At 36.7% G+C, this 20,011-nt stretch overlaps 3 protein-coding genes across 3 annotated transcripts; 2 read left to right on the forward strand and 1 right to left on the reverse strand.

The window, feature by feature from the left end:
- Window positions 1–6,129: 6,129 nt before the first annotated feature.
- Window positions 6,130–10,890, forward strand: fundc2 (fun14 domain containing 2). The gene is made up of 5 exons (XM_058416004.1): window positions 6,130–6,281; window positions 8,649–8,793; window positions 8,892–8,967; window positions 9,546–9,674; window positions 10,355–10,890. Exons 1-5 carry the CDS (start codon window positions 6,263–6,265, stop codon window positions 10,430–10,432), a joined length of 447 nt encoding a protein of 148 aa, XP_058271987.1. The 5' UTR covers window positions 6,130–6,262; the 3' UTR covers window positions 10,433–10,890.
- Window positions 10,891–10,972: 82 nt separating this feature from the next.
- cmc4 (C-x(9)-C motif containing 4 homolog (S. cerevisiae)) lies at window positions 10,973–11,901 on the reverse strand. Its single transcript, XM_058416005.1, has 2 exons — window positions 11,748–11,901; window positions 10,973–11,676 (listed from the first exon to the last, which is right to left on the reverse strand). Exons 1-2 carry the CDS (start codon window positions 11,803–11,805, stop codon window positions 11,516–11,518), a joined length of 219 nt encoding a protein of 72 aa, XP_058271988.1. The 5' UTR covers window positions 11,806–11,901; the 3' UTR covers window positions 10,973–11,515.
- Window positions 11,902–12,321: 420 nt separating this feature from the next.
- brcc3 (BRCA1/BRCA2-containing complex, subunit 3) lies at window positions 12,322–17,128 on the forward strand. The gene is made up of 8 exons (XM_058416006.1): window positions 12,322–12,441; window positions 12,557–12,676; window positions 13,022–13,109; window positions 13,904–13,992; window positions 14,733–14,788; window positions 14,931–15,062; window positions 15,456–15,499; window positions 16,265–17,128. Exons 1-8 carry the CDS (start codon window positions 12,337–12,339, stop codon window positions 16,411–16,413), a joined length of 783 nt encoding a protein of 260 aa, XP_058271989.1. The 5' UTR covers window positions 12,322–12,336; the 3' UTR covers window positions 16,414–17,128.
- The last annotated feature ends 2,883 nt before the right edge of the window (window positions 17,129–20,011 follow it).

The raw sequence follows: 20,011 nt of genomic DNA on the forward strand, positions 1-20,011 counted from the left end.
TCCATGATTCCTCAACTGTGTTTTTTAAAAAATAACAGGCCGGAATAATCATTTCATAGTGTTTTTATTTCAGGGTTCGTGGAGGGATTTAAGTTTTTCTTTTTTGTGGCACCAAGATTCATCAATCAAAACCTACATTTTTTTGAACCTACATTTTTGCACTTTGGAAGTGATATTAAAAATGGATAAAATGCTGTGAAACTCATGACTTACAACCTACCATGACATTTTTCTGCTAGAATTTTAAAAAATGTTATTTTAAAAGGTTTTATTTACGTTTTATTAGAACGGATTTCACAGATTTCCAGAAATTACCGGAAACATGCGGATTCTTCCCCCTTGAAACAGCTCAGATCTGAGCATTACAAATCTCCTGACCACAGCATTAATATTCTTAAATTAGAAGCAAAAGAAAATCCCTCAACCTTTTGTATGAAATAATCCAGCTTAAGGAAATGACGCATCACTTTGTGAAACTGAGGCATTCAGAACTTCTGTAAACTTCCCAAACTCGACATTTTTGCTGCCGTTTGAATTAAATATAAATATAAATATTTAAGACATTAATTATAATGTGTAAAAAGGGAAATTTACTGTACAGTCCTTCTACACGCCCGTACAGCTGAGGTTTTAATGCACTGTGTGTGTGTGTGTGTGTGTTTGTGTGTGTGTGTGTTAGCATTTGGGAAATTTAATGACCTTACAGTCCTTGCTATTTATTTTCCCAGTAAAAATGAGGGTTTCGTTTTTCTGATCAAACTCCCAGGCAGAAAAAGTCGAGCAGCGATGTTGATGATAATAGGCAGTGAGTTTAGTGGTGTACCGTTAACATGGGCGGGGAGAAAACACTGAGTAATTTCTCTAACGTCTGATAGAACCGTGTTTCTTAGCAAAGGAACAAATTTCTACTTTATTTACTTCAATTTCATGAACATTCATTAACATAAGTTAACAGAAACATCCTGAGTTAAATTCAGGGTTGGAATGAGATGAATTAAAAACATTAGGTTTCTTTTTATTCATCTCATTCTAACCCTGAATTTACCCCTGGATGTTTCTTTACATTCATTCTGAAAACAATGATGTTAATGATGCTGTGTGGAGATTTTATGCTTTTTATTCTCTTCAGCTTTAAACTACATTATGATTTTTCTTTTTTTAAGAAAATGAAAATCATCGTAATCACAATTCTGTCTGCTTCATTATTCCATCAATTTTCTGACTTTTTTCTTTTCTTTTTTTTATTTTATTATTTATTTATTTATTTGTTTGTTTGTTTTATAATTTCTAGTAATTTTTGTACAAAAATATTTTCCAACTCATTTCATTCTATCATTTTTATAATGTTTTAATTTCTGGTTGAATTGAACTTAAAATAAAATAAAAATTAAATTAAATAAATAAATAAAAAATGATCATTTTGAAGACTATGCAAAATCAATCAACTAAAACAAACAAACGCCCAAAAGACCTTTGTTTTCTAAAAAAAAAAAAAAAAAAAAAAAACCAAACAACTTTGTATAATCTATAAATTAAAAATTTATAAATATTTTTTTTTTTGAAATTCTGTTAATAATTAACAATTTGTGGAATTTTTAAATCTAGATTTGTGTTTCAAACATGAGCATATTTATCACATTATTTTTTTTTTCAAAGAAAGAGAATATTCTGAAAATCACGTTTATCTGAAAGCCATGAAGGACAATTTAAAAAATATATTTTTAATAAATATATAACTATCAGGTTCAGTGAAGAGCAGGACTGTGTAAAGATTTTCACTGATGATGTTTTAACCAAATTTCACTGAGACAACATCAATGACAATGCAGAAGTAAACAGAGAGAGAGAGAGAGAGAGAGAGAAAGAGGCCCCACCTATTATTGGGGGGGGGGGTATTTGCTGGGTAGTGACAGGCATTGCTCTCACTTCCTGTACACTGAACTCACAAACTTTCCCTCTTTAGATGGTTTAGTGCTATATGATTCACCAGAAAGTTTATGCAAATTCTTGATACACTACTGCTGCTTGATACTGAGATTATGACATCACTGTTTGAACCTACATAAGGTCAACGGACACACAGGAGTGATGTAATGTGCTCATGCAGGGGAAATACTTTCATGAGAAAGAGAGAGAGAGAGAGAGGGAGAAAGAGGGAGAGAGAGAGTGAGAGAGAGAGAGAGAGAGAGAGAGTGAGAGAGAGAGTCTGACAAATCGAAATATTCTTCTAAATATGATGCCCAGACAACACACACACACACACACACACACACACAGTGTAGTAATTTTTGGCTTGTGTCTCATGTTAATGGAAACTTTTAGTGTAATAATGAAGCTCAGTGTTTTTTTTGTGTGTTGTTTTGTTTTGTTTAGTTTTTGTCATCTTTCACAAATAGCCTCATGTCTGAGATACTGAGTGTAATTCAGCATCATATCATTCATTACTGGTTTGTTTTCTGACTGAGCAAACAAACAACAAAAAACTTCCTGCTCAGTGTATGTCTTTGTATTAGTAAAAAAATCTTATTAAATGTCATTATATAAAATAATCCAGATATGGAGAAAAAAATAACAATAATAAAATGTTGTCAATGAAAATATGCACAAAATATAGAAATATCAAATATTATATTAATATAATATTATATATATATATATATATATATATATATATATATATATATACATATATATATATATATATATAATGTGTATGTATATATATATACATTATTAATTATTAATTAATAAATGAATAAGATATTTGTACTTTGTTCATTTTTCATTTTCTTATATAAATGAATTTTATGTTTTTTTAAGATTTAAATAAAAATGTACTGTTTTGTTTTGTTTTGTTATGGAGAAAACATTTCATTAGAAAACAACTCATCTCTTTCCCAAACTTTACAAAAACCAAAAAATAAAGATTTTAAAAATAAGAACGTTTTTCTAACTAATTATTTTCAACACACTCTCTAAAGAAGAAGCTAATTATTCTCAATGTTACTGATAGATAATAAAACACAGAGTTTTCATTTTATTCCATTTTATTTTATTTTTTGGAAAAACCTTTTCTTAGACAAAAATTATAAACATGTATACGATCCAATGGTAGACGCCAAAAAAACCCCAAAACAAAACAAAACAAAAACAAAAACGAACAAACAAAAAAGGCATTTTCGAGAATTTGTTCCTGGAAAAAGAAAAAGGCAAAACTTAATGCTGAGTCTTTTTTTTTAGACTAAAGAAATGTGAAAGTAAATAAGAACTATTTCCATTATTCACATGAATACACAGAAATTTCACGAAAACAAAAGGGGAGAAAAAGCTCCAGAACAGATGAGCAGATGAGTGATCAATTTGTATGACTTGGATATTTAATAAACACTAAAACAAACATTTATTACAATTAGTGAAGCTTATAATGAGATGTTGAGGAGATTTGTGCTGATCGGTGTGTCAGAGGGACTGTCCCTTTACGAAGGTGACTAACATTTATAATTCCCAGACAGGTGAAGGGAGAGACCCAGGGGAAATTCATTCAACACTCGATAAAACCATGTCACGCACAGCTTAACACTGCACACTCGACAGCAAACGCACACACACAGGAGCAGGAAGGTCTACAGGGCACACACACCAACACACACACACAGAGTTTTTTCTTCTCTTCTGCGATCGAGGAAGTCGCTCATTTTTCTCTCCTCTCTCTTCGGATTCTTAGAACTAAGGCGGGAGGAAGGATGTGGAGCAATAGGCAGTTTGCATAAAATGCCACGCGAGAACTTCTGTGGAAACAGGTACAGTCTGAAGCAGCTTTTTCCGAGTCCACAGTCTGCTTCATGCATGAGTCGGTTCTACAGAAGAACTTTGAGAAGACATGTGAAGCACTGATGGCTTTCGTGGATGGAGAACTTTTTAGCAGCAGCAGCAGTAGAAGCGAGCACGCAGTAAGTTTTACTCTAAACACAAAGAAATCTAACAGAATCTCTAACCATGCTGATGATAATAATGATGATGATGTCTGTAGTTTGAGCAAATCTATCATTAATCATTGCTATATTTGTTATAAAGAATGAAGATTTCATGTAATCTTAATGGAAATAATAAATATATACATAAATATAAATATATATTTATATATGCTACTTCCTAGAAATCATCACCAGACCGTTTTTTTCCCCCCAACTCTTTAACAGTTTTTCAGCATGTGTTTAAGAGAGACACAGAAGCGTGGCGGCTTTTCGAGTTCAGGTCAGTTCATTCATGTGTGGATGATTTTTGGGAAATAACCGTCTAAAATGCGCATATAAAGCAGAAAGGCCATGGTATGTGGTATTCCCCCAACAAACTCACAAGCAGAGAGAAGTTTCACTTTTATAGGTGCCTTCTTTCAGATCCAGAAAGAACGACATCGACCGCAGCTTTACTTTCTACAGCGAGCTTACTTCGACTAGATTGATTGATTTAAAATGAACATTTACTTTTGCCAAAGAGTTTTCCATTGAACTATAATCATTTTCAGAAATCATACACTGTGAGTGTGAGTTAAAACAGAAACATAAATGCACAAATCAAACATTATAACGTTCAAGTATGTGACAAGAATCTGTTTCTAAAGTGTGTGAGTGGATTTTTTTTAAGTTGAATGCACACATGATGCTCGTTCTTTCCTGGAGCTCTCTGCAGTTTCTCTGAGGAACTGGTTGTTGGTCAGGTTTCAGTTCGGATGTGTTTCTCCGACCCGGTACTCAGTGTAGGGTCTGTGTGAAGAACAACTACAGCTACATCTGATTACTGGGTCAGGGATGACATCACCAACATCACCAACATCACTTTAAAAGCTGTCCTGTTCTGTAAAATGCTTTTTTTTCTATCTTTCTGTAAGTGTTAAACAATATAATTCAACCAATTTAAATAAAAGCAATCACAAATGAAATTTCCCGCCTTCAGTTTTCTTCTTTTCTTCTCTTAACTCTCAGTATTTCATTAATTTCATTATATTTCAGAGATAAAGCTGCATGTTTGCTGCATAGTTGATCACACCAAGCTGGGAATAAATAAATAAATAAATAAATAAATAAATAAACTGAGAAAAGTGATCCTTGATCTTTCCTCATACGTTACTAATCTGCCTGTTTTTTTTTTTAAATTTATTGATCGCTTTAATCACTTTAATCTTTCACACAGTCACCCATATAAATGCAACCTTCACTGTTTTCGAGAAAGTTCAAAACAGCTCTGAAATCTGCTGTAAACACTTTCAGATAATAATCGTAAACACTGAGATGTAAGATATAAGATGTGAAGCCTATAACAAGTCCAGTCCTCATCTTAGCCATATCAGATTTATTCACATGTGTAGAGACATAGACAGACCACCCCAGTGTCGTGATGTGATAGAAGACAGCAATAAGCCAGAAGACGGCGTGTCACAGTGATTTTATCGAGGGTTAGGGGGTGAGGCTGTCAGGGCACAGCATTAAGATTCGCAGAAATTCAGTTCAGTATTAATGCAACTGTTAACGTTTTGTATCAATAACATCTTAAGACATACCCTTATGTTATACCCTAATCTTTTCCTGTTCGGTTGCTTAGCAACCAAAGTTTACTCATAACAGGCTACAGTGTGTGTGATGTAAATGTTATCGAGCCGAGACGAATCAAATGATGTTCAGGACACTTTATGAAGCATTAGAGGTGTTTCTAACACTTGGTGATACCTGTGATAACATCACTGTGGTCATAATGCTTCACTGAAATAGACTGCACCACTGAGTTCAGATCAGTGAGCTACGCCTATTTCTAACTTTACTTCCAAATGTTCAGACATCACAGACCTCGAACCACACCCTGACAGGCCAACGCCTTCACCGCCATATCCAGAACAACGGCTATTCTTTTATTAGCTTTAATTCTGTCATGACCTTTAATTTAAGAACCTTAATAGCCATAGAAGATATTAAAAGAATATGAACAGTAATAAATGATGTCGTTATTACATTTATTATGCATTATTATTGTGTTTTTATTACGCAATACTAATAAAAATCAGACATATGACAAGTTTCAAGTAAGACAAAAGTAAATAACGATGACAAGAGTCAGAAAAATATATATAATAATCATATATTTGACTGAATATGATTATGTTTATCAGGTGAAAAAAAGTAATATTTGTGTAAGAAACAAATGGGCACGCGTGGGCCACGTGACCAAGGGTGTTCCCTGGATTAACGTCCGGGTAGGAAACGCAAACAAAATGGCTGGGAAGAAGAAAGGTAAGGATTTACTGCTGCTTTTGTAAGAATAGAGTTGATTTCATCGACATTATTTGATAAATGTACCAAGGTGGAAGTTAAAATAGAATTATTTTTTAATCGTTTATTACTCCTTTTATTTTGATTTGAGATATCTCGGGTGCCTTGCTGGATTCTAGCATGATGCACGCTAGCGCTGACTTTCGTGCCGTAAACGTGAGAGCACGAAATTATGTGCAATGAGAAGCGTTTTTGTTTTATTTATTTATTTACTTAATTTATGTTTAAAGCTAACAGCTAATTATCGCATGGCTGTTGGATGTAATATGGCTCCAGATTAGGTCTTAGAAGATTCTAGCTTAACGGTTTTGGGCAACTTTGGTGAGCGAAAAGGCAAAAGGGTGAAATGACGCAGGGCTGAGGGTTCGAGGGGAAATCCTCCGCGACTGATTAGCGAAACGAAAGCCACCACCGTTTATTTTTTTGGATGACAGAAAACCCAACAAGAAGACAGTAGTGTGTCACAACGAGTCCCTGTGCAGACGGGTTTAATGACAAATTCTGTCTGATGGAAAGGATGATCCGGTGCCATGAAAATGTTTTCGCGCATGCGCACTTCTCTTCTCTTCATGCTGCTTTTTAATATATGTAAACAAACAGTAATAAAAAAAATACATATATATAGTTTTATGATAATTTCCTCGTAATTATAATTAAGACAAACATATGGCATAACCTATCAAAAGGGAAGGACAGATTTGTGATGGGAAATCTGCGAGTCAAATTATTTGACTCCTCTAATGAACAAGAGTCGACTCCAAAACGGCTCATTGGAATTTTTCCACTTGAACGAGACAATTTTATTTTATTTATTTATTTTTTTTATCCAGTGATGATTTTCTTCTTTGTCTAGCTATGGTTAAAACCGTTTCATGAATTCCTATTCTACCTTTAAACGTACAGAGCATTTTTAAAATATAAAAGCTATTTAAATAAAACGTAAGTCAATGAGGAAGTTTATAGACTAAAGACATTTGTGTAGGAATGTTATTGTCTCTGTGCTTCAATTTAGAACAGCTGGTTTGATTGATATTGATAATCACGGACACTTTTATACACTTATCACACGAGTCGGCTCTCAGCATTCATTAAAAAAAAAAAAAAAAGATTCAGCTCAAGGAGTCGACTCGTTTGTGAACGAATCATCGCTTGGTGTCTCGCTTCTCAAGGGCTTCTGAGGTCATATGGCTAACTCAATAACCCCCAGACATATTATCAAACTTAAGTGGATAAAAGGGTTTTGGAAAAGAAAAAAAGCCATAGAATGTGTAAAATAACATTTTGAAGAAGGTGGAAGGTGCAGATATGTTAGAAAAAATGTACAAAGTTTTTGGAATATGTAAAAGGAAAAAATTTTTACATATATATATCATCTATATATATATAGATACAGGTGACGCAGACAAACATAGAGCTAAACATAGAGATAAAGCTAAACTATACTTAAAGTGCAATCTTTAGAAACTAGACATACAACAGAAGTGCAAAGGATGACGAGACAAGACAGTGCAGACAAACAGGACATTTAACGCCGACTCTGTCCAAACGAATAGTTAATATAACGAAAGTTACATGTAAACAAGATCAATGTAAAGTGACACATGCGTGCAAACAGGACAATTTTGTGTGTCTGTGTCCAGCACAGTACAGTTCTCTGTTGAGAGCAGTTCTCAGTTGTGTGTGTTGTGTGTGTGTGTCCATGTCCAGCACAGTTCAGTTTCTCTGTTGAGAGCAGTTCTCAGTTGTGTGTGTGTGTGTGTCCATGTCCAGCACAGTTCAGTTTCTCTGTTGAGAGCAGTTCTCAGTTGTGTGTGTGTGTGTGTCCATGTCCAGCACAGTTCAGTTTCTCTGTTGAGAGCAGTTCTCAGTTGTGTGTGTGTGTGTGTCCATGTCCAGCACAGTTCAGTTTCTCTGTTGAGAGCAGTTCTCAGTTGTGCGTGTGTCCATGTCCAGCACAGTTCAGTTTCTCTGTTGAGAGCAGTTCTCAGTTGTGTGTGTGTGTGTCCATGTCCAGCACAGTTCAGTTTCTCTGTTGAGAGCAGTTCTCAGTTGTGCGTGTGTCCATGTCCAGCACAGTTCAGTTTCTCTGTTGAGAGCAGTTCTCAGTTGTGCGTGTGTCCATGTCCAGCACAGTTCAGTTTCTCTGTTGAGAGCAGTTCTCAGTTGTGTGTGTGTGTGTGTGTGTCCATGTCCAGCACAGTTCCGTTTCTCTGTTGAGAACACAGTTGTGTGTCCGTGTTGTGTGTGTGTGTCCGTGTCCAGCACAGTTCAAGTAATAGTGTCGTAGTGAGTAACCTAGCAACGTTATATCCATTGTTGTTGTAACAGACACTGAAACCTTCGATGTGATCGACTTGGCCGAGCAGGTGAAGAAGCAGAGATGGTGGAACAAAATGTTCGGCAATAATTCTGGCCCGGCTGCTGAGAAGTATTCAGTTGCAACACAACTGGCCATTGGTGGAGTGACTGGGTGGTGAGTAAAACCATCTCAACCTTGAGGGAAAATAAATCCATTTAAAGTGTATAGTGTATATTATTTGACGTGATTAAAACCACGTGTCCGTGTTTCAGGTGCGCAGGGTATCTGTTTCAGAAAGTCGGAAAAGTTGCAGCGTCGGCTGTCGGAGGCGGCTTCTTTTTGCTTCAGGTAACGCAATATATTGTTTTAGGTGTATTCAAATATTTTTTTATTCAGCCTTTTAATTCTTAGACACTTAGAAATAAAGTCGAATTTAGTTTATTGTTTATAGAAATGGGAACTCGGAATGTTCAAGCTACAAAGTAAGGAACGCCTCCATAGCCAGTGGTGCATTGGACTAAGAACGCCTCCATAGCCAGTGGTGCATTGTCATGTACAGTATGTTAGTGTCATGCAGGTAGGATTATGACCTGCAAAACGTTTAGATAACATCTCTCAAACCATCGAGTCCTCCCGCTTCCTCAGATTGGCTGGAAATGAAACTGATCCCTTGTTCAGGATCACTGTAGTGTCTGGGATGGTGTCATTGGAGAGTCTCAAGACACTAACATTTGGAGAGAGAGAGAGATTATCAGTCTCCACTGTGATGTATAGCATGTAGCCTAATCATGAAGATAAACAACTTTTTGTTATAACAAGATCCAATGTCTCAGACTTCCAGCTCATCACTGAGCTTCACTAATGCCAAGAGCTGATCCTCTGAAGCCCTGCAGGTCTGATCTCAGAGCTATTTTTGTCTTTTTCAGATCGCTAATCACACCGGATACATTACAGTTGACTGGAAGAGAGTGGAGCAGGACGTGAACAAGGCCAAGAAGCAGCTGAAGCTGAATGCAGAGAAGACGAATAAAGAAGTGACAACAAAAGTGCAAGAGGTAACTGATCACCATCACTCTCTCATACTAGGAAAATCGAAAATACTACTTAACAAAATGATGATGCATTTACATGGAATTATTTTGCACATTTTATGTGATATGAAAATATTGGTGAGAATCAAGGGCAAGGTGTACAGGACAGTGGTGAGACCGGCCATGCTGTATGGTTTACAGACAGAGTCACTGAGGAAGAGACAGGAGTCAGAGCTGGAGGTAGCAGAGCTGAAGATGTTGAGGTTCTCGTTGGGAGTGGCACGGTTGGACAGGATTAGGAACGAGTACATCAGAGGGACAGCTCACGTTGGACGTTTGGGGGACAAAATTAGGGAGGCCAGATTAAGATGGTTTGGACAAGTCCAGAGGAGGGAGAGTGAGTATATTGGTAGGAGAATGTTGGACATGGAGCTGCCAGGCAGGAGGCAAAGAGGAAGGACAAAGAGGAGGTATATGGATGGAATAAATGAGGATATGAAGCTAGTGTTGAGGATGCAGAAGATAGGGATCGGTGGAGAGAGATGATTCGCTGTGGGAAGAAGGAGACTTTTGCACGTCTTACTCAAATGATCTATAGCCTGTTTGTCAGCCAGATTATCATCAGTACGCTCAGGGGTTTGTAAAGCATTAATTAATTCATTTGTTTATTTATTTTGTTGATTTCTCTTCCTGTTTTGTTAAAGGTGCAGACATTCGTGAAAAAGAACATCGTCCTGACCGGAGGCTTCGTGGGAGGATTCCTGCTCGGTCTGGCGTCTTAACGAGCCCCTCGTCCATTTTACGTGGTCTTAGAAAAGAACGTACCGCACGCAACAAATACATTTACTTTTCTTTGACAACTTATTTATATACTGTATCGTAGGTGTTATAAATCATGACACAGCATTTAAATATATTTGCACTGATTTCATGCCTTTCGGTGTTCTTTTGACATTTTGATTTCTGATTCGTTTTCCCTTGATGTTACATTCTGGGTTATATTTTGTGATATGAAAGATAATGGTACATATTTAAATATGTATGTCCAAAGATGTGTACAGACACGAGACAGCCTTTATGCACTGTGTTTAGACTGACATAAGAGATTTAAAAAGTGTTTCAAGAATTTTCCCAGTGGATTATAAAGCTCGATTTTAAAGAGGATGCTTAATGATTCAACAACAAAAAGCAAGTAGTGATTCCTTCTTTTCATAACCACCAATAAACATTTCAAACAATTTGTCTTCTAGTTGATTTTGTTCTGGAGGTGTGTGTGTGTGTGTGTAAGTACAGGTGATAAAGCTTCATGTTTTCTTTCATTTTCTTTTAATCAACACTGAAGCACATTTTTAGAACAATGAACAGTGGCACGTTTATATTATATACAGCCAAAAGTCTGTGCACCCTGACTATCACACCCATACGTTCTTGTTGAACGTCTTAATCCAGATTTATTCTCCTCTTTCCTGTTGTAATGAGCTCCACTCTTCTCTTCTCTGAAAGCTTTCCACTAGATCCTAGGGTATCTGTGAGGATGTGTGTTCATTCAGCTACAAGAGCATTAGTGAGATCAGACTCTGATGTTGGGATGTTGACGAGACTCCAGTTCATCCCAAAGGGTGTTCAGTGGGGTTGAGTCAGACTCGGGGCTCTGTGCAGGACGCTCCAGTTCTTCCACTTTCTCCAACCTTCACCTCCACACCATGTCTTCATGGTGGTGCTGCTTTGTGCACAGGGACTTTGTCGTGATGGAGCAGGGTTTGGGAGTCTTAGTTCCAGTGAAGGAAAATTGTGATGGTCAGGGTGGACATACTTTTGGCCATACAGTGTATGTGTATATATATGCATGTCTTAAACAGATGATATTATGTTCTAGGTAGTTCAGTTCGCTCGGATTTATCCTCAGTGTTTTTGTGTTCCTGTGTAAACCCGGTGCAGCACACAGAGTTCTTTCCTGTATGAACCTCACAGCACTTTCTCATCGCCCGGATCACATCCTCACACCGACTTTCGATGTAGTTGTTGGCTTTTAAAGAGAGAAAAGAATGTTTAATTGAGATTAAGGCGTCAATCGTATTGCCGTGAAACAAGGTTTACCTTGTAAACACTTCTGTATGGCGCAAGCCTGCTTCTGACACGGATCCTTCAGCGGCATCTGCTTGGCTTAAAAACGCGTCAAAAACGTCCTTCACTTCTTCCCCCTGCTGTAGAAAGCAACAGCGTTGGATAAATACCAACAACTTCTCCACCCCCTATACATGCGCACTTCCTAGGGTATAGTGTAACGGTTAGATTGTATGGCGTAGTGCACTACCTAGGGACACTATCGTATTCCGATGACAGCCTGCGATGCGCGTCTTATTTATTTCCGACCAGAAACGAATTTCTTCTGCGTTAGCCCAAAGGAAGGAGGAACATTTCGTACACAATTGCAGTGTAGGCGTAAAAAGAAAGCATCGTTTCTTATATTAGTTTGATTAAACTCTTTTGTAAACAAACGTAAATTTAATTAAACAAGCATGGGCTCTTTGGTGTTGTACACGGAATCATTTGAATGGGACGCACCCAGGTAAGGCTAGTGCGGAAATACTAGGTACAGGAAAATAAAAACATTAGTTGAAAACCTGGCTTAGGTAAGATCTGATTTAATTAATTATTAAAGAAAATATATATTCGTGTATAGATCATGGCAGTAAGCGCGGTGCATTTAGAGTCAGACGCGTTTCTAGTTTGTATGAATCATGCCTTGAGTACAGAGAAAGAAGAAGTCATGGGGCTGTGCATCGGCGAGGTGAAGTAGTGGACATGTTTTTTTTTTTTTGACTAATTAATTAGTTGCATGACATTTCTCACACTTGATTGTGTGTAAATTGTGGATTTGTGTAAATAAGTGATCACCTCCACAGGTTGACACAAATCGCATCGTCCACATTCACTCGGTTATTATTCTGCGGCGGTCAGACAAGAGGAAGGATCGTGTGGAGATTTCTCCTGAGCAACTTTCTGCAGCCTCCACTGAAGCCGAGATATCCTTTCACTACACACTAATCATCATCATCATCATCATCATCACACCCTGACTCTAGTATAGTATAGATTGATGTATAGATTCTAACCCCTTTTTTTTTATTTACAGGTCCATTAGAGCAGGTCTTCTTAATCTTCTTAAGATTTTTACAGACCCCCCTCAGTCCACTGTTTTTTTTTTTTTTTTTTAAAACAAACAAATATGTACAGTAATATATTATCTTTATTAATGTCTCAGATGACCATCTACACAATCCGATTCGGTTATTTATAGATCATACATTTGGTCTCTGAAATAAAATAAAGATGATGAAGAAGAAGCATTATTTCTTAACCTTAAGCACAGGTTGGCTGAGATGACGGGGCGTCCTGTAAGGGTGGTGGGATGGTACCACTCTCACCCTCACATCACTGTGTGGCCGTCACACGTCGGTTGGTGGAACGCAGGCTTTCTCAAAGACCTGAACAATACACACACACACACACACACACATGAAGAAGAATCTAAGGAGTAACTTCAGCATATTTATATAAATATTGTAGGTTTGGTAAAAGTTAAGAGAAGTACAGAAAGTTTCTAGAGGAACAGGAAATATATATTTCTTTCTTTCTTTCTTTCTTTCTTTCTTTCTTTCTTTCTTTCTTTCCTTCCAAGTGAATTTTGTAAGTTGTCTCTTTCATAGTCAAAGCAAAAACTCTTTCAGGACAGTTTTGCAGTTTTAGTCTGTTTTATTTGTGATGTGTTTGATGAACACCTCAGACTTGTACAGTTTTTTGTAGGTTTTTAGGCTACACTGTTAAAGGGAAAAGTAAATAAAACTGAATAAATATGTGTATATCTTTTTTTTCCTATGAAAGCAGCTGAAACTCTTTTGTTTTCAAATCTGTGTTTGTTTTCATGAATCAGACACAGATTTGTTGGTGTATCTTGTATGCAGCATTGATGAATTAGAGCCATGTTTCATATCAAAGAAAGAAAAAAATCAAAATATTTTGCAGTTTGAGTCACATTCTGTTATCAGAGCTGAGCGTTCATCTCTCGTCACTTTAAATCCTCACCTTCAGGTCTTTAAAAGGGTTAGATGTTTTTTTCCCCCCCTTAAACTATTTTCATCACTGAGTTAATAACATGCAGGCATTTAATGGTTTAATTCTTCTCACATTTTGACATTTATCTTAATAATGACTTCAGTAAGCAGTAACTCTGTGTCTGTGTCACTGTGCAGATGTGAGGACGCAGGCCATGTACCAGATGATGGATCAGGGTTTTGTGGGTCTTATCTTTTCTTGCTTTATAGAAGATAAGAACACGAAGGTAAGAGAAATACAGTCACGTATTAAACCTCATCTCTCATTAAAATCTATTTAATTACCAAAAAAATTTACTATTGTGTACGTATTCATGCCTGGTTGCTTTTTGCCTTGGTTAATTAAATTATTAAATATTTTTTTTAAATTTATATTTTTTTAATTTTTCAAATTAAGAATTAAACAAATTATTAATACATTGCAGTAGTAGCTGATTTTATGGCTCCATATCGCCCCCTAGTGGAATCACAGCACTTTTTGTGCAATAACAGTTCACGAGATATTTTCCATTCAGGATCTAATTAATTTCGATCTAAATCCAAATCCGGTTCCTGGATTATGGGCCGGATTAACTGTAAACATTATATGAACTTTTGTGAACAACTTTGTTGTAAAAAAGCATAAAAACAGTCGTTGATCACCTGGAAGCAAAATGCAGGATTTAATAATCGAGTTTGTGTAAACTTTTGAACTGGTTCAGTTCAATTATTATTGTTTCTTGTGGACTGTATAAACACATCTCTTATATGAAATATATATATATATATATTAAACGATTAATGTTTTCTGCAAGTTGCATGTAAATGTATGACCTCAACTGCAGAAGCTCACGAAATAATCTGCCTTCGCAGTTCAACACAACTTGTGATACAAATAAGGTGAAAATAAATGAATAAAACAAAAAGGAGAGAACGTGAATAGACTTGAGGGTTTGCTCATGTTGTTGATGATGTGCTTCTCTTTCAGACGGGTCGAGTTCTGTACACATGTTTTCAGTCAGTGCAAGCCCAGAAAGGCTCTGAGTAAGTAATTAAAGTAACTTTTATTAAACAAATAATAAGATATAAGGACTTCATTACTTTCTTGATATTTGTGCGTTCATCTCAGTACTGTTATATTGCCGAAGTGATAGAAACGAAACCATGTTCTCCGCATAACCTCAAGGTACGAGAGAATCGAGATTCCGATCCATGTGGTTCCTCACGAGGCCATTGGAAAAGTATGTCTGGAATCAGCAGTGGAACTTCCCAGAATTCTCTGTCAGGAGGAGCAGGACACGTACAGGAGGATTCACAGGTGGAACAACACTCTTCTTACCTTCATCTGTTTAGGAGGAAAAGAAAAGAAAGCACCTAATGTAATGTTCCTGGAAACCATCAGAGGGTTTAGTGAGCAGATTTGTTCCACACCTTTAAGAGCTCGGGAATAGGATCAGAATGAAATAAAATAAAACAAAGTGCTCTAGGGGGGGTTGTGAGGAATCCTAATTGCGCTGTGTGATGTGTTTAAATCACATTTCTGTCATATTATTATGGAGACCAGTACAGGAAGTTCTAATCGAAGGTCACCTGGTAATTAAGAGCCTCAAATGATGTGCTGCTCATTCGAGTGATTCAGTTTCTGTTTATGAAATTTGTACTGTAGGGAATTGAACTAAATAAAATCTCTCTCTCTCTCTCTTTTCTGTAGCTTAACTCATTTGGATCCAATCACAAAGATACACAATGGATCAGGTAAACCACTTTACCTCCATAAATGTGCTCCACAAATTCTGCTTGATTTATAGCCTTTTTATCAACTTGTTTATTTCATTTGTGTTAAATTGTGAAAGCATGTAGTAAACTATTATGAGAAGGTGCTATACAATTAAAATCAACATCATTAGTAGTAGTTCTAGCTACTGTAGTAGGAGTAAGAGTAGTTTTAGTGTTATTAGTAGTAGTAGCTGCAGTTAGAGTAGCGGTAGTTGGTAATGTAGTAGTAGTAGTGAAGTAGTTCACTGCAGTCTATTGTAGTTGCTTAGTAGTTGGAGGAGTTAGCAGTAGTTTCAGCAGGAGTATTATTATTTGTTGCTGTAGTAATTATAGTAGCTGTTGTGGTTGGGGAGGTAGTATTAGTTTTTTTTAGAGAATTTAGTAGTTGTAGTATTAGTTCCGGTAATAGTTGTAGTAGTAGTTGTTGTTGGAGGAGTTAGTTGTAGTTATTAGTAGCAGTTGGAGATATTGGTAGTCGTAGTAGCTGCAGTGGTAGTTGTAGGTGGAGTGGTGGCAGTTGGTGTAGTACAGATAGTTGCTGTTGTAGTAGAAGCAGTAAGTAGTACTTTAGCAGTAGGTGTGGTGGTGGTTGTGGTTATTGTAATAGTTTGAGTCAGAGTTTATTTGCAGTAGGCATTTTAATAGCTGTAGTGTGTGTCAGTGTGTGTGTAGTGTAAATGAAACTCTTTTGTGAGGTATTTAGATATTTCTGTATTGCTTATTTATAAAGTGTGTGTGTCTCAGTATTCACGAAAAACCTGTGCAGTCAGATGTCCGCAGTCAGCGGGCCGCTGTTGCAGTGGCTGGAGGATCGACTGGAGCAGAACAAAAAGAGCATCGTGGAGCTGCAGAAAGAGAAAGAGAGACTGACCCAGGAACTGGCCTCATTATGAACACCATCACCACGGTGGTGCAGCTCTAGGCCTCCATGTTCTAAACTTTTATTTTGTAAAGCGGCTGGTGCGCTGAACATAACCTCACATAAGCTGAGCTCAGTAACTGGTGGCTATGAAAAGAGGATGAAGAGATGGATAGAGAGAGAGAGAGAGATACAGTGTCTGTAAGAGCCACTTTATAATGTTTATTACACTGTTGACATTGTCGATCACATCGATGACATCGTTAGACCCATGGCACAATTTCTGCTGGTATTTTCTTTTCTTTTCAAAACTTGCCTTATGTGACAGAAATGTAAAAGATTCTTTTACTAAATATTTCTGCGTAGGTTTTGTTCTACATTACGTCCTTTATTTTTTCCATTGATGTCCTCATGAACAAAATGAAATGGCAATACTGTTTCGATGTTTCCCCCCAAACACACACACACACACACACACACACACTGCACAAAAAATGTTATATTATTATATTATAATAAAATAAACTGGGAAAGTTAAAAAGTCCACTCTCAAAGAACTTAAATGTTTTGAAGCGCACCTCTTATAACCTTTTTATTCTGGTACTTTCCACTCATCCAGAAGTAACAACACTACATGGTAATACATACAAACCCAACACAGTCAAGAAGCTATGTAGCATAATGATGTGTCATAAAAAGCCATAGTTTATTAAATTAAAACATTTCATTCAATTTTATATGAATCCCACTTTTATTGTATTCATTTTTAGTTGATTTAGCAAGTCATGAAGTAAAAAAGTGTAGCTGCATCTTTCCGAGCTGCTCGTCATGGAGCAGCATTCTTAAACTAGAGCGGAATTAGATTAGACTAGATTAGACTTAAACAGCGCTATATTTTAAATAAGGAAACTGTATTTTAACCCTGAATGAAGCTAATATTCAGAATGAAAAACACATGTAAACAGTAAGTGGACCTTGGGGGTTGGGGTCAGAGCACAAGGTCAGCCATGATGCAGCACCCGTGGAGCAGAAGGAGGGAGTTTGAGGGCCTGGGCAGCCCAACGGTGGCAGCTTGGTGATGCTGGGGCTTGTACACTGATCTTCCGGTCAACGGCCCAGAGCCTCAACCACTTGAGCTACCATCACCCAATAAATGCCCTGGAAATATATAATTATATATATATAACTTAAAATTGGAGCAGAAAGTGATTTGGGGTTCAGCCTTTAGATCTCAGAGGGGTTACTTGTATTAATTATTATTATTAATAGTATTAATAAGCTTAGCTTTATATAAATAGTGGCATATATTTATTAATGCTTACTGCATCATGTGTTAAATGAAGAAGGTTATGTGAGTTTAAACACTAATAAACGCTATAGAAGGTCAATAAAACCTTAAAGATATTCATTCTGTGTTCTTAATTAAAAATTTATGATATAGTAATAGGAAGACTTATTACGACTCCCAAGTTTTATTGAAATGATTTTTACATCAATCTGAAGCAAAAAAAACAAAACAAAAAAACATTCACCTGGAACTGTGGAGAAGTTTCAGAAATATAATCTATAGAGCAAAATTATGAATAAAAAAAAGGATTTCATAAAAACCAAAAATGATGTTATGTTCTGTTTGTTCCACGAGGGGGCAGGAAATATCCAGCTCACGCGCACTAAATAACTTCAGCGGTGTAAAAATAAATAAATAAATAAATAAATTAATTAAAAGGTGAAGAAAAAATATGCAAAGAACATTCTCACCTTTTTTTCATAAGCAGATTTTGTTTTGATTGTAATAATCTCAAGTCTGTGAAGAACAACACTTTACGGTGGAGGATGAAGAAATTAACAGGTTATAAGATTAGTTGAAAAGAAACTCTTTCAAAAATCTTGGGAGAAGATCCCATCAGATCACCGCCACAGGTTAAATGTGTTATATCTGTACACTGAAAACACACACACACACACACTGTAGAGGAGGGAAAAGGTTGAAAAGTGTAAGAATGTAGATGGATTCTGTTAGTCCTTTGCTGTCACATCACCGCCTTTGCTGATTCATACACACTGGGTGAGTAGACAGGTTAATATTGTGAAGGCCATGCTCCTGGGCATGTGAGAGGAGATAGAGAGAGAGAGAGAGAGAGAGAGAGGGAGAGAGAGAGAGGGGGGGAGAGAGGGAGAGAGAGAGAGGACAGATCTCTTCCTCCTTCATGTCAAATTACACTTTATTACCCCTGGCACGCGGTACCTTTTACTGAGTGCTAAGGGGAATCGACTCCAAAATGCATTCCTCTGTATATCTGTGAGAGAGCGAGAGTTTACTTGTGTTTATCCCACGGTGAGTGGGATATCTTTGTGTAGGAAGGCTGTCCAATTTATTAGGAACACATGCACACCTTAACATTGACTTAATGTTTACATCAAACATCAGACTAAAGGAGGAAAGAATCTCCTTGGGTGAACTCAGTGACATCGACCCGGGGCACAGTGGGTGGTTGGTGGTGACAGAAGGGCTGGTGATTAATCTCCAGAGTTCAGACAGAAACTAAAACGATCCTGTGAGCAGCAGTTCTCCTGGATGTGCTGAGAGAAATTAGAGAAGAATGGCCAGAGCTGACAGGAGGCTATGGTAACTAAGATGACTATACATGTGTATGAGTGTATATGTGTGTATATGTGTGTTTACATGTGTTTGTGTGCATATGTGTTTGTGTGTTCACATGTGTATATGTGTGTTTGTGTGTTGTGTGTATATGTGTGTTTACATGTGTATATGTGTGTTTATGTGTGTATACGTGTGTTTACGTGTGTATATGTGTGTTTGTGTGTCGTGTGTATATGTGTGTTTACATATGTATAGGGGTGTATACATGTGTATATGTATGTTTACGTGTGTTTGTGTTTACATGTATATATGTGTGTTTACGTGTGTATATGTGTGTTTATGTGTGTCGTGTGTATATGTGTGTTTACATGTGTATATGTGTGTTTACATGTGTATAGGGGTGTATACATGTGTATACGTGTGTTTACGTGTGTATATGTGTGTCCTGTGTATATGTGTGTTTACATGTGTATATGTATGTTTACATGTGTATAGGGGTGTATACATGTGTATATGTATGTTTACGTGTGTATGTGTTTACATGTATATATGTGTGTTTACGTGTGTATATGTGTGTTTATGTGTGTTGTGTGTATATGTGTGTTTACATGTGTATATGTGTGTTTACATGTGTATGTGTGTGTGTACATGTGTATATGTGTGTGTACATGTGTATATGTGTGTGTATACATGTGTATACGTGTGTTTACGTGTGTATATGTGTGTTTATGTGTGTCCTGTGTATATGTGTGTTTACATGTGTATAGGGGTGTATACATGTGTATATGTATGTTTACGTGTGTATGTGTTTACATGTATATATGTGTGTTTGTGTGTATATGTGTGTTTACATGTGTATATGTGTGTTTACATGTGTATATGTGTGTTTACATGTGTATGTGTGTGTTTACATGTGTATATGTGTGTTTACATGTGTATGTGTGTGTATACATGTGTATATGTGTGTTTACATGTGTATATGTGTGTTTACATGTGTATGTGTGTGTTTACATGTGTATATGTGTGTTTA

This window comes from Hemibagrus wyckioides, linkage group LG18 (assembly GCF_019097595.1).
Source record: "Hemibagrus wyckioides isolate EC202008001 linkage group LG18, SWU_Hwy_1.0, whole genome shotgun sequence".
Classification (NCBI taxonomy): domain Eukaryota; kingdom Metazoa; phylum Chordata; class Actinopteri; order Siluriformes; family Bagridae; genus Hemibagrus; species Hemibagrus wyckioides.

Bases quoted from the DNA above. Each gene is read 5' to 3' on its own strand.
- cmc4 (XM_058416005.1), bottom strand. From the start codon at position 11,805: ATGCCGCTGAAGGATCCGTGTCAGAAGCAGGCTTGCGCCATACAGAAG. The intron at 11,677-11,747 runs GTAAACCTTGTT...TCTCTTTAAAAG, and splicing joins CATACAGAAGTGTTTACAAG to CCAACAACTACATCGAAAGT.
- brcc3 (XM_058416006.1), top strand. From the start codon at position 12,337: ATGGCAGTAAGCGCGGTGCATTTAGAGTCAGACGCGTTTCTAGTTTGT. The intron at 12,677-13,021 runs ATATCCTTTCAC...AACCTTAAGCAC, and splicing joins CAGCCTCCACTGAAGCCGAG to AGGTTGGCTGAGATGACGGG. The intron at 14,789-14,930 runs GTAAGTAATTAA...CATAACCTCAAG, and splicing joins CAAGCCCAGAAAGGCTCTGA to GTACGAGAGAATCGAGATTC.
- fundc2 (XM_058416004.1), top strand. The intron at 8,968-9,545 runs GTAACGCAATAT...TGTCTTTTTCAG, and splicing joins GCGGCTTCTTTTTGCTTCAG to ATCGCTAATCACACCGGATA. The intron at 9,675-10,354 runs GTAACTGATCAC...GTTTTGTTAAAG, and splicing joins TGACAACAAAAGTGCAAGAG to GTGCAGACATTCGTGAAAAA.